General features: G+C 34.3%; 2 protein-coding genes across 2 annotated transcripts in view; one reads left to right on the top strand and one right to left on the bottom strand.

The window, feature by feature from the left end:
- Window positions 1-174: 174 nt before the first annotated feature.
- Window positions 175-6,068, bottom strand: Cbr-gpa-16 (the record flags this gene model as incomplete). Its single annotated transcript, XM_002638700.1, has 8 exons — window positions 175-288; window positions 1,268-1,501; window positions 2,180-2,309; window positions 2,946-3,022; window positions 3,169-3,256; window positions 3,772-3,959; window positions 4,668-4,838; window positions 6,006-6,068. 8 exons carry the CDS (start codon window positions 6,066-6,068, stop codon window positions 175-177), a joined length of 1,065 nt encoding a protein of 354 aa, XP_002638746.1.
- Window positions 6,069-9,433: 3,365 nt separating this feature from the next.
- Cbr-him-19 overlaps window positions 9,434-13,975 on the top strand; it is a gene marked incomplete at both ends in the record, with an annotated part of 5,723 nt that continues 1,181 nt past the window's right edge. Inside the window, 8 exons of the mRNA XM_045238107.1 lie at window positions 9,434-9,525; window positions 9,612-9,769; window positions 9,824-9,951; window positions 11,197-11,379; window positions 12,113-12,192; window positions 12,984-13,077; window positions 13,129-13,227; window positions 13,401-13,480. Of these exons, the coding sequence (XP_045096512.1) occupies window positions 9,434-9,525; window positions 9,612-9,769; window positions 9,824-9,951; window positions 11,197-11,379; window positions 12,113-12,192; window positions 12,984-13,077; window positions 13,129-13,227; window positions 13,401-13,480 (914 nt within the window). The remainder of the gene's footprint in view (window positions 9,526-9,611; window positions 9,770-9,823; window positions 9,952-11,196; window positions 11,380-12,112; window positions 12,193-12,983; window positions 13,078-13,128; window positions 13,228-13,400; window positions 13,481-13,975) is intronic.

Genomic DNA, 13,975 nt, shown 5'->3' with positions numbered 1-13,975 from the left:
TTGAAGATTTTTGAAAAGTTAAAATTTTCAAAAAATCTCAAAAAATGATATTTGAAAAATAGAAAACAAAGGAAAAAAAGTGGATAAGATGAGGGGAAAATGGAGAAGGATAAAACATGAAATTATGATTTTTTTTTTTGAAAATTTCCAGATATTTTCAGACATTTTCAGAGGCTAGTAGAGACCACACGTGCGCAAATTGTCCCGAATCACAATGTCGGTTACGGCGTCGAAGACGAATCGGATGTTGTTCGTGTCGGTGGCACATGTGAATTGGGTGTAGATTTCCTGGAAAACGATGAAAATTCAATTTTTATAGAATTTTCGAATTCTTGGACAGTTCTAGAATGGTCTGGTTCTGAAATGTCGCGCGGTCCTAAAATGTCACAGTTCTGAAACATCGCAGTTCTAAGGTGCCACAGTTCTAAAATGTCGCAGTTCTGAAATGTCGCAGTTCTGAAATGTCGCAGTTCCATGATGTCGCAGTTCTAAAATGTCGCAGTTCTGGAACGTCGCGGTTCTAGGATGACCCTTTGTTTAGGATAGGTTTCATTTTGGAGGAAGAAAGTTGCGAAACGGTGCAGTTCTAAAACGTCTAGTTTGGTTTCGCGATAGTTGCGAAACGTCGTTTTAGGACATTTCGGAACCCTCGGTTCTAAAATGTCCTATTTTTCAAATTTGAAGTTTTCAAATTTTTCGAATTTTTTAAATTGGAATTTATTGTTCTGAAACGTCGCAGTTCTGAAATACGACAGTTCTAAATGGTCAGTTCTGACACTCAACAGTTGCGACGTTCTAGAACTATGAAAACTGTGACATTTAAGAACTGCGACATTTTGGAACTGCGACGTTTTAGAACTGTGATGTCTTAGAACTGTGACATTTTAGAACTGCGACAGTTCAGAACTATGCCATTTTAGAACTGCGACGTTTAAGAACCGCGACATTCCTGAACTGCGACAGTTCCGAACTGTGACATTTCAGAACTGCGACGTTTCAGGACCGCAACGTTTCAGAACTGCGAAAATTCAAAACTATGGCAATTCAGAACTGACATTTCAACCGCTTTTGAACTGGGCGTCTTCGAACTGCGACAATTCAAAAACTACGACACTTTAGAACTGTGAAATTTTAGAATTGTGACATTTCAGAACTATGAAATTTTAAAACTGCGACGTTTCAGAACCACTTTTTCTAGCAATTTCAATCCAAATTTCTCCATTTTTCACCCCAAAATTCCTCCCAAAACCCGTAAAAATCGCCTCACCTTCTGTCCTCCCTGTCTCTTGTTAACAATCTCAAATTGCTTCTGAATGAATGCTGATCCATCGTCAAAGTTGTCGTGTCCCGTGTATTCTGGGAAGCAATATGTCAGCGGGGACTTCTTGATCTTCTCCTCGAACAGGTCCTTTTTGTTCAGGAATAGAATGATCGAAGTCTCGACGAACCATTTACTGTTGCAAATCGAGTCGAACACTTTCAGCGATTCGCGCATTCGATTCTGCAAATTTTGAGAGATTTCTGAGATGAGCAATGGGCGAGTTTTCAGATTTTTCAGATTAAAAAATCGATATTTTTCGAATTTTCAGATGAGCAATATGTGATGTTAAGATCAAAAAATCGATTTTTTTTTCCGAATTTTGAGATGAGCAATGTGTGATTTTTCAGATTTTTCAGATCGAAAAAAATCGATTTTTTCGGAGTTATTCAATGGAAATGGTTTGATACAGTAATTAGTACAGTAATCGATACAGTGATCTGATGAGAAAAAAGTACAGTAAACCAGAGAAAACTATGATTTTTGGACAATTTTTGAATTGTTTTTTTTTTGTAATTTTTTCAGAATTTTTAGAATTTCGAAAAAAAAATTTTTTTTTTGAATTTTTCTATTTTCCAAAAATTAAAACTTTTCAGAATTATTCGAATTTTTTTCAGAATTTTCAGATTTTCCGAAATTTTTTGAATTTTAATAAAATTTCAGATTTTTTTCCTGAAAATTACAGAAATTTCAAAAAATCCAAAATTCGATTTTTCACAATTTTTAGGTCAAAAATTTGTGGAAATCGCTATTTTCACTCAAAAATCTTCATTTTTCGTCCAAAAATCTCAATTTTCTCTGTTTTTTAGGTCAAAAATCGCTGAAAATGAGCATTTTCCTCCCTAAATCCCCAATTTTTACCGTTTTTCGATCCTCCATCAGCACCATATCGTACTCGGACATGGCGACACAGAAGATCAACGCGGTGACGTCTTCGAAGCAGTGAATCCACTTTTTTCGCTCCGATCGCTGACCGCCGACGTCGAATACACTGAAAAAAAAATGAATACAGTAATCCATAGAGAAAACTACAGTAATCCCAAAATCATAAAAACCATTCGGAAAAGGTACAGTAATCCAGAAAGAAAAATGTGTACTTTAACCTACAGTAATCCATAGAAAACTACAGTGAATTAATGGGGAAACTACAGTAATCCAGAGAGAGAGAGAGAGAAACGTGGGAAAAATCGAAAATTACTGCAATCCCAAAGGCATAAAAACCATTCGGATACATCAACCTACCGTAACCCGGTGAAAACTACAGTAATCCAGATAGAAAACTACAGTAATCCAAAGAAAAGCAAAAAAAAGTGAAGAGTACAGTAATCCAAAAACAAAGATGTGTAAATTATAATCTACAGTAATCCAGGAAAAAACTACATTAATCAAGGGAAAAACTATACTTATCATTTCAAAAAGTCAGAGAAGACTACAGTAATTCAAACGAGAATTATTCCGTAAAACCTGTATTAGAAGGCACCTCCTCTAATAGAAGGGCCCTCCGGGGAAACCTTGGAAAAATAGAAGAGCTGGCCCTTCTAATACAGATTTTACGGTAACTGCCAGTTACCGTATTCCCATGGAACTACAGTAACCCCCCAGAAAACCACCTGCACATCAAACTCACACGAAAAGCCTATCCTTGAAGATGAACTGCGTCTCGACGATGCCCGTCGTCTTGATTCGTGTTCGGAGGACGTCATCCTGAAAAATGTGTCTATCTCTGTGTATCTGGATGTCTCTAATTTTTCGATTTCTGGCTGAAATTCCAGCCAAGTTCCAATTTCTGGCTAAAATTTTCCAATTTTTGGCCGAAATTTCAGACGAAATGCCTAAAAATCGAGCCATACCTGCGTGGGAATGTAGTCGGCCTCACAAATTCGATCCAGCTGACTCAAATAGTATTCTGCCGAGTCGTTGAGCTGATATTCGCGGGATCTGGAATGGAATAAGTCGATTTTTTTAAAATTTTCGGACTAATCTTGGCTCATTTTTAACGATTTTTAGCTCACTTTGGCTCAGTTTTCTGCCAATTTCGGTTTTTTTTTTTGCAATTTTTCTCGCAATTTTGGCTCTATTTTCGCAATTTTCAACTCTTTTTCTCACAATTTTGGCAGTTTTAGCTCTTTTTTTCAGCAATTTTAGCTCATTTTCCACAATTTTTTGCTCATTTTGGATCTATTTTCTGCCAATTTCGGTTTTTTTTGCAAATTTTCTGGCAATTTTGACTCATTTTGGCTCTATTTTCGCAATTTTCAACATTTTTTAAAAGCGATTTCAGCTCATTTCAACCGTTCCGCTCGCGATTCTCACCTATTTTACACCTTTTCTGACAGTTTTAGCTCTTTTTTTTTCAGCAATTTCAGCTCATTTTCCACGTTTTTTTTGCTTATTTTGGCTCAATTTTTCGCAATTTTCTCTTAATTTTTTCCTCCAATTTCCCTCTAACCAACCTCGCGACTGCCTTCTGAATACCCTCATCCGACCATACACTCTTCATCAGTGCAGCCAGCTCATCTGGAATCTCGTCTTCTTCTCCCGTCGCTCCAAATGCCAACACTTTTCTGGCATCCGCTCTGTGCTCCTCCTTTTCGTACTCGATTTTCAGCTGTTCCATGGCGGCGATGATGGCGTTAAGTGACTGAAGATTCGGTTATTTTTAGAAAGGGTTACTGTAGTTTTCTTTTCCAAATTCCTGTTTTTGTTGGAGGGAAACAAACTACAGTATACTACAGTAACCATTTAAGTATGTCAGAGAGGGGCTACAGTAATCCAACATTATTTATACAGATAAAAAATATACCGATACTGTAACTTTTCTAGAGAAATGTTTTTGGATTATTGTAGTTTCACCCATATTGGCTACTGTAGCCCCTCTCTGACATAGTGAAATGGTTACTGTAATTTTCTCACAATCAGGATTACTGTAATTTTCCAACTTCCTGCTTTTTTGGAGAGAAACCGTGGTTGACTTTAAAAACTAAATTGTCTTGGATTACTGTATTTTTTTTCCTATAGGCTACTGTAGCCCCACTCTGACACACTGAAATGGTTACTGCAGTTTTCGAAATGGCGCGCATAGCTTTTGGGATTACTGTAGGCTTTCCTATACATTGCCAAGGTTGGATTACTGTAGTTTTAGCGATTTTTGAAGATAATTTCAACTTTTAAGTTTAATTTTGGTCGAAAATAACCAAATTTTCATACTTTTAAAATCATTTTGCGACGATTTTAAGCCTTTTTTCGGTATTTTCTGAACATTTCCAGCCAATTTTTCGCCAAATTCAGGCACTTTTTCCTCTAAAAATCGTCGTCGTTTTTCAGCCATTTTCAGCCAAAACATCCATACCAAAATGATATTTCCAAAGACGACGGATCGAAAAACGCGTCGTTCGTCCTTCGTATATCCGACGTCGTGAATGATTCTCATCTGTTTCAATATCGTCGATTTTCCCGATTCTCCGGCGCCCAGCAGCAGCAATTTCACCGTCTTGTTTGCGTTCTCCTGATCTTCTTTTAGCTGGAAAACGGCGGATTTTTTGGATTTTTTTTCCAGATTTTTATGTTAAAAAATGCTGAAAAATCTAAATTTTCACTCAAAAAACCTCAAAAAATCAATTTTCTAGCAATTTTTTCGAGATAGATAACTCATTTTTTCGAAATTTTGAAGGAAATTCGCCTCGAAATTCGAATTTTTGTGTTAAAAAAATGCTGAAAAATCATATTTTTTCGTCTGAAAATCTCTAAAATCCGGAAAAATTTTCAAGTTTTCAATTTTTTTAGCTCAAAACATCCTATTTTTGGTAGTTTTTTCGAATATTTCAAGTAAAAAATCTCGGAAATTCGAATTTTTGGGTTGAAAAATGCTGAAAAATCGATTTTTCATGTGAAAATTCTCTAAAAATCCAAATTTTCAGGCGAAAAATCCAAAAAATCAGAGTTTCCAACGATTTTCCAGCTCAAAATATCTGATTTTTGAGGCTTTTCGAAGATTTTGAATTCCGAAATTTTCGAAATTTCAAACTTTTGAAAAGAAATTCGCCTCGAAATTCGAATTTTTGCGTTAAGAATGCTGAAAAATTCAGTTTTTCGTCTGAAAATTCTCTAAAATCTGATAAATTTTCACTCAAAAAACCTCAAAATATCAATTTTCTAACAATTTTTTCGATTTTTCAGTTAAAAATACCTTATTTTGGAGTGAAGAATCACGAAAATTCATCTAGAAATTCGAATTTTTTGTAAAAAAATGCTGAAAATCGAATTTTTTTAATATGAAAATTCCCTAAAAATCCAATTTTCAGACAAAAAACTCACAAAATAAGAGTTCCTGGCGATTTTTCAGATCAAAATATATAATTTTTGAGGCTTTTCGAAGATTTTGAATTCCGAAATTCTCGAAATTTCAAATTTTCGAAAAGAAATTCGCTTCGAATTTCGAATTTTTATGTTAAAATATGCTGAAAATCGATTTTTCATGCGAAGATTTTTCAAAAATCCAAATTTTCAGGCGAGAAAATCCAAAAAATGAGAGTTTCCGACGATTTTTCAGCTGAAAATAACTCATTTTTTCAAAATTTTTAATGGAATTTTGCTTGTAAAATCCAATTTTTATGTTAAGAATGCTGAAAATCTCGGTTTTCCAGTTTTTTTTGAGCTTTTTGCTTCAATTTTCAAGAGAAAAACTCACCAAACGATCGATTTTTTTCGATCGACTCGCCGCGTCGTCCGTCTGACTCATGATACATCCCATTTTGCTGGAAAAATTCCTGATAATTTAGACTTTTGCAAGGGGAAAAAGAGCAAAAAAGGGGTAAAAAGAAGAAAAAATGAGAAGAGAAAACTGGTTTTCAAATTTGCCCGCCTTTAAAATTGATCTACAAAATCCAGAAAAAAGGGCGGGAAATTCGAAATTTTAGTCTGAAAAACCTGATTTTAAAAGTTTTTTTTTCAGGTTTCACGTTTTTCAAAAGGTTTTTCAAAATTTAAGAATTAAAGAAAAACAAAATTTTGAACCCGAAATTCCAGGAAAAAAAACTGAAAAATTGGAATTTTGATGATTTAAAAAATGGACTTTCTCAACAAAAAAAATCGGATAAAACTGGCAAAAAAAGTCGTTTTTTCCAGTAAAAATACACCGAAATTCGCGAATTAAGCACTTTTTCGCTAAATTTTAGGTGGAAAAACCGCTTTTTTGGCGCCAAATTCAAAAAATTCGTTTTTTTCAAAGTTTCGAACCTATTTTCAGGGTGGTTTTTTCCAGATTCCAGATAATTTTTAGACAAAAAAATCAATTTTTCAGCATTTTTTAACATAAAAATTCAGAATTCTGAGCGGATTTCCTTTCAAAATTTCAAAAAATATATATATAATTTTTTGAGCTAAAAAATCGAAAAAATTGCCAGAAAATTAATTTTTTGATTTTATTACTGAAAAATAGGTTCCACACTCAAATATGGCTCAAAACTTAAAAACGCTCGAATTTTTTGAATTTGGCGCCAAAAAAAGGCGTTTTTCGGCCTAAAATTCAGCGAAAAAGTGCTGAATTCGGCGAATTTCGGTGTATTTTTACTGGAATTTTCTTTCTTTTCTTTTTGTTTTTTCCATCAGATTTTTTGAAAAACAAAGGGATTTTTATTCAAAAAACAGGCAAAAATTGGTTTTGAAAAAAAAGAAAAAAAACGAAATAGATAATATATAGCTCCTCTCGTGTGTTTCAAATCGGCGGATACCACAGACATCTAGAGAAAAACGGGAGATAGAGAGAGACGCAGAGAAAGAGAGAGAGGTGCTTTACACAAACAATTGCAACATTTTCCTCCGTTTTTTTGCCACTTTTTCGCATCAATTTCGTCTTCTATCCATCGAAAAAATCAGCAAAAATAGCCTAAAACCCTAAAATTCGATTTTCGGACATCTGGAAGCACGGACAGACAGATTTTCAGAATTTTTCAAAGCTGAAAATGTGGATTTTTCACTAAAAATTTGTAAATTACCTCTTTTTTCTCGGCAAAAATCACTATTTGTCTCAATTTTTTGCTCAAAAAATGTCTAAAAAATGGGAATTTTGTCAAATTTGGGACATCCGGAAACACAGACATACATCAATTTTCAGCATCTTCTTCTTGAAATGGCACAAAAATGGCGAAAAAATGGGAAAAAGGTAATCGAAAAAACATGATTAATGAGGTGGAAAAATGGCCGGGGAGAGGGGGAAAAAGTGGCATTTTTAATGAAAAAATGGGAATTTTTTGTTCTTTTTGGATGAATTTTCTGGAATTTTAGACTTCAAAAACTGAAAAAAAACGGACGAAAAATCTTGAAATTTAGGGTGATAAAATAGCGAAATTTCAATTTTTTTTGGATCATTTTTTTTTAATTTTTATTAATTTTCGACGAATTTCAGACAATTTTTCAAGAATTTTGAATCTATTTTCATAGATTTTCAACCATTTTTCATGAATTTTGGACCATTTTACATGAATATTGGACCATTTTTAATGAATTTGGGATCATTTTTAATGGATTTTGGACCATTTTTCATAGATTTTCAACCATTTTTGATAAATTTTGGACCATTTTTATTGGATTTTGGACGATTTTATATGATTTCAGAATAATTTTTTCAGAAATATCAGAGCATTTTCTATGAATTCGGGACATTTTTATTATAATTTGAACAATTTTTCATGAATATTGGACCATTTTTACGATTTTCAGATCGTTTTCTGAAATTTTTATTAATTTCGACAAATTTTGGACCATTTTTCTATAAATTTCGGATAATTTTTTTTTTGAAAAAATGTCCCGAAATTCGAAAAAAATCGTAATGAAAAATTATCCGAAATTTATACAAAAATGCTTCAAAATTCGTCGAAATTGATAAACATTTTTTAAAAAAAGACCTAAAAATCGTTTAGAATGGTCCAAAATTCATGAAAAATGGTCCGAAATTCATGAAAAATGGTTTGAAATTCATGAAAAATGGACCAAAAATGGTCCAAAATTTATGAAAAATGGGAAAAATGATACATTTTTCGTCCAGAAATTAAAAATTTTCTCAGAAAAATTCCAATTTTTGCGTAGGTGTCTCCGTTAAATACGAAAAAAATTATGAGCATAAAAAAAGGAGGAAAACGAAGAGAGCACTAGAAATAGCCTACAAAAATAGTGGAGCATGCCTTAATTGGAAGTGTCAGGGCGTTTCAAAACGAAGGGGCGAGGAGGGCGACGAGTAGGAGGAGCAGGATCGACTTTTTCCTCTTTTTTTTCCAACAATTTTCTCTTTTTTCTGCATTTGATGCATCGATTTTTAGATGGAAAATTTAGAATTTTTTGGGATTTTTTATCCAGAAAAATCTATAATTTTCAGGTTGAAATTTTGGAATTTCTTACAGATTTTTTTCATGAAAAATCCAGAATTTTCAGAAATTTTTATATATAAAAAATAGCATCTTCAGATTGGGATTAATCTGAAATTTCAGTTTGGGAAGATTTGTTGTATACACTTTATATATATAGAAATCCCCGGGGGATAAACGACGAAAAGGACGGATGGATGGATATAGATGATAGAAAAACGGACGAAAAAAAAATCATGTGGTTTTAATGTGGAAAAATGTGCCGTCGTTGGGAAAATGGGGGATAAAATTCGGAGATTACTGGAAAAATCGATTTTCACCAAATTTCTCATGAAAATAGCCGATTTTCAGTCGAAAAATCGCAATTTTCAGGTAAAAATCAATAAAAATCGAAGAAAAATCGTCTAAAATAAGCAAAAACCATGAAAAGTCGATTTTCCTGATTTTCACTGGAATTTCCGGATTTTTCGCATATTCCTCATGAAAATAGCTAAATTTCAGTTGAAAAATCGCAATTTTCAGGTAAAAATCAGCAAAAATCGGAGAAAAACAGTCTAAAACGAGCGAAAGACACTGAAAATCTGGAAAAATATAGAAAAACGACAAAAAAAACAGAATTCTTGTCGATTTACAAGCTACAGTAACCCATTCCGGCTCTTCCGTTCGAAACTCTCGCGCATCCCGTGGCGTCCTCTCGGACAACATTCGCGAAATGTGGGATTTTTTCAGGAATTTTCTCGGGATTTCCGGCGAAAAAATGGACACAACCGTGACGAATTCGCTGAATTTTTCGGATTTATCGAGTCCGAAATCGAGTTCGTCATCGTTTTTCAGTGATTCATCGGTTAGGTCAGTAGGAAAATGCGGAAAAATAGGGAAAATTTCTGAAAAAAATTTTTTTTGGGCCTAAAAATTCCAAAAAAACATATTTTCAGATGGAAACGAACCCCGGAAAAATCGCTATCGTTCGATGGCGACGAGTTCGGCGATTTCGAGCACGAGGAGTACTCGGAACCGTTCGTCATCAAATTTCAAAACATTAGCAAGGGAGAGCGAGGACAACCGAAAGTGGACATCGCGTGCCAGTTGGATGGTAATTAAAATCCGGCGAAATAGGCCTAACAATTGTTGTGTTTGCTGTTTTTAGATTTCATCGAAGTGCCCATTGCGGATGCTGGAAAATGTTTGGATTGTATGACGGACGACAAAATTCAACTGAATAATGTCGAAATCGAGATCAAAATTTGCGCGCCGACATGCAAATATGCTATTGAAGTGAATTTTTTTTATTTTTTGGGTTAAAATAATAATAATATATTTATTTGCAATGCATGGGGGAAATCGATAGATAATTTGACAAGAAATGGGACCTGTACAAATAAAAAAGTAAAATGACCAGACGGACCGACTAGAGTCCTGTAGGTCAAGTGGGAGGGATCAGAATATCAAGGAATCGCTCCTACTCGTTTAGCAAACGCCACCGGACTGAGCCTAGAATTTATCACCTTACATACACGGTTCCACATAGACAAGTTTCTGTGAAGGAAGCAGTCAAAGTATTGACCGTTGATTTTGAACAAATACGGGACTCTGTTAGAATGGCTGGGAAGAATGTAGGACGACATAGAGGGGAAATGGTATGAGTTTATAACAATTTTGTGATAGGTACGAAGAACTAGAAGGGTGCGGCGATGAAGGGTGGTTAGCATAGAGAACTGGGATAGGCGATCAGTGTATGAATTGAAGGGCATATTACATCTCTGAAAGACTTTTCTGGTGAAAAAACGAAGAGGAGATTCTAGTTTATTGGCAAGTGTGGCATTGGATGGATCGAAAAGTTCACAACCGTATTCGAGGACCGGTCATGTAGGTGTCGAAGAGACGGAAATATAAACAAGGGTTTATCGATTGGAACGTTTTCAGTATTTGGCGGGACTTGAGTTTAGCAGAGTAGGCAATAAGATTGATGTGTTTGTCGAATTGAAGTTGATCATCAACTAGTATACCTAGGTCCTTGAATGAGCGATGCGGAGTAATGGGGGATCCCTTAATAAAGTAAACTGTCTTAGGGTTGCGTTTACCATAATGCATAACGGCCGTCTTATTTTCGGCTAGTTTGAGTCTCCAGATGTCACACCAGTGCTCGACGATTTCGATACTTCTCTGCATATCCAATGGCTCGGAACCGGTTATTTTTAGGTCGTCGGCGAACGCCGTGACATGAACATTGGGAGGAAAGAGGCCGAGTAAGTCGTTAATGTAGATCAGAAACAAAAAGGGGCCAGTGACACTTCCTTGGGGGACTCCGGATTTGACAACAATCTCGCTGGTTGACATTAGGCCATTAACCTTGACGTTAGATGAGCGGTTGCTGAGAAAGGACTCGAACCAATCGCAGCATCGTTCATCAATACCTATTCGCCTCATTTTCAGCAGCAAGAGATTGTGTGGGACAGTGTCGAATGCCTTGAATTCATTGAAAAGCTAAAAAAATGCGCAAAACCCCATTATTTTTTGCAGGACGTCATCCAAAAGTTCGTCGAACGCCGTGAGCGTTGTCGTGCGGCGACTCCAGTCAAACGGCTGGCTTTTTTCATCTACGACGTCACATATGCCAAAGATTTCGGACCGATGCTCGCCAGGCTGGCGCCAAATTGCACGATTTTCAATTTGGGTATTCCCAAAATGAAGACGTATCCATTGGTAAGGAAATGTGTGAAAATTATTGAAAAATGACCCAAAATCAATCAAAAATTGGTTAGAAATGGTCCATCTTGACCAAAAAATATTGAAAAAAAAGCGAATTCAGAACCAAAATTCGTACAAAATCATCAAAAAGTCTTGAAAATGTTCTAAATGCTCCAAAATTTCTGAAAAAATTATCCGAAAATCATATAAAATCGTCCAAAATCCTATAAAAATGCTCCGAAATTCATGAAAAATAGTGCGAAATTCTTTAAAAGTTGTCTAAAATTCATCGAAAATTTATAAAAATTGAAAAAAAGACTTCTTAAAATCGTTAAAAAATGGTCCAAAATTCATGAAAAACAGTCCAAAAGCAAAAACAAAGACCCAAAATTCATGAAAAATGGACCAAAATTCATGGAAAATAGTTCAAAATTCATGAAAATTTGTTCAAAATTCATGAAAAATGGCTCGAAATTCATGAAAAACAGTCCAAAAGCAAGATTTAAAATGAATGGAAAATGGGCCAAAATTCAGGAAAACTGGTGCAAAATTCATGAAAAACAGTCCAAAATGCAAGAAAAATAGCTCAAAATTATCAAAATATGATCAAGAAAAAAGCCAAAAATAGATCGAAATTCATTGAAAATGGTTCAAAATCGATTTTTAAAAATCCAAAAATAAAGAATTTTTGGTCGAAAATGGTCAAAAACTGCCCAAAAAACTCGAAAAATTCGCAATTTCTTTGCAGCTACCAACAACAGAAGCACGCTACGTCGCCGACTTCATTTCGCTGTTTGTGGGCAGAAGAAACACTTGTGAAACCCTTCGGTGAGGAGCGAAAAGAAGAAAAAAGGAGAGCGCTTCCAATATAAAATGCATAATCTTTTTTTTTCGTCGTCGTTTTTTCTGCTTATTTTTGTTGCATTTTTTTTGATCCAGAAGAGCAACAGGCGATTTTTGATATTCATTGCCTTTTTCAGGGGAAATTTGAAGAAAAAACCGGAGCAAATAGACTGAAATTGCATATTTTGGTTAAAAAAAGGATTTATGTGAAAAATTAGAGAAGAAGTCATCAGAAATTGGCTGAAATCGCTGGAAAAACTGTCATTATTCTCCTATTTTTAGCGCCAAAAAACCGGAAATTCGAATTTTTGGACATCTGGAAACACAGAAATCTCTAAAACTTTGAAATTTTCACTCAAAAAACCGGAAAATAATAGATTTTCAATCGAAAAATCGTCATTTTTACCGATTTTGGCGCCTGAAACTCCGAAAATTTGATTTTCGGACATCTGGAAACATAGATAGGCAACTTTTTTATAGTTTTAGAATCTACAGTAATCTTGAAAATTCGAAAAAATGACTGAAAATCATAAAATTCAGACAAGAAATGGTAATTTTCCCTTAGTGTTTGGTAAAAATCACTATTTTTCTCAATTTTTGGCTCAAAAATGTCGGAAAATCGATTTTTGACAATTTTGGGACATCTGGAAACACATAAACACAAAAAATTTATAAATTTTCATATTTTTTTAATCGGAAAATTCCGAATTTCAGAGCTAAAAAACAGAATTTCCAGTTTTTTAATTTGAAAATTCCAACAAATTCAAATATTCCAGAGTCCTGCGCATCTTCAATTTTGTCAGTTTGGATTCACATCTTCAGCGAGTGCTCACAAAATTCACGAATCTCCGCCATTTGACAATTTCGAATGTAATTTATCCCTTAATTTTTGAAAAAATTCAAAAAACAATTGATTTTCAGGTCGACGACGTCCAAGTCTTCGAGCTACCCAACGTCGAATCGGTCCTTCTGGATAGTTGTGATTTTTCAATCACAATGTTCGAGGATATGGTTGCGGAGGTCGGATTTTTTGAGATTTTTAGTGTGAAATTGAGATTTTGAGACCTGAAATGGTGAAAATTGGGATGTTTTCAAGTCTAAAATTTGAATTTTTCGGTTTTTTAGAGCAAATTTGACATTTTTAGAGCCCAAAAATCGAATTTTCTGCTGAAATTACACATTTTTTCTTCCAGAAACACCCTCGTTTGTTCCCCAACGCCACCTCGTTTGGATTTCTTCGTTGCCCGGTGAATTTGGCGATTCGAGCAGTGAAGTATGGCTCTTTTATTGATTTTTTAAAGGATTTTCGCTGAAATTATAATCTGAAAATTCGAATTTTCCAAAAAAAAATCAATAATTTTGGCTGAAAAATCCTTGAAGTTCAGGTTTTTTAAAGCTCATTTTTCAAGGTTTTCAAGGCGAAAAAATTGGCGAAATTTGAAATTTTTATATTTTTTGCTGAACAAAAAGAAGTGAAATTTGAGAAAAATAATCAATTTTGGCTGAAAATAATCTGTAAAATTTGATTTTTAAACAACAAAATTATGACTTTTGCTGAAAATATTCTTGAAATATTGATTTTTTAACATTTTCAGATTATTTTCCAAAATGGGTTATTTAAACTCCTTTTTCCTTCAAAAGCACCAAATTTTCGATTATTTTCAGCTAAAATTAATTTTAAAAAATTTCAGTAACATGAAATTCCCAAATTTCGTTGATTTTTTGCTTTAAAATTTTGAAAAATGAGCTTAAAGGTGGGGGGGGGGGG

The sequence above is a fragment of the Caenorhabditis briggsae genome, assembly GCF_000004555.2.
Source record: "Caenorhabditis briggsae complete genome, chrI, whole genome shotgun sequence".
Classification (NCBI taxonomy): Eukaryota; Metazoa; Nematoda; class Chromadorea; order Rhabditida; family Rhabditidae; genus Caenorhabditis; species Caenorhabditis briggsae.
The sequence above is the reverse complement of the archived record's forward strand: the minus strand, read 5'-3'. Positions and strand labels throughout refer to the sequence as shown.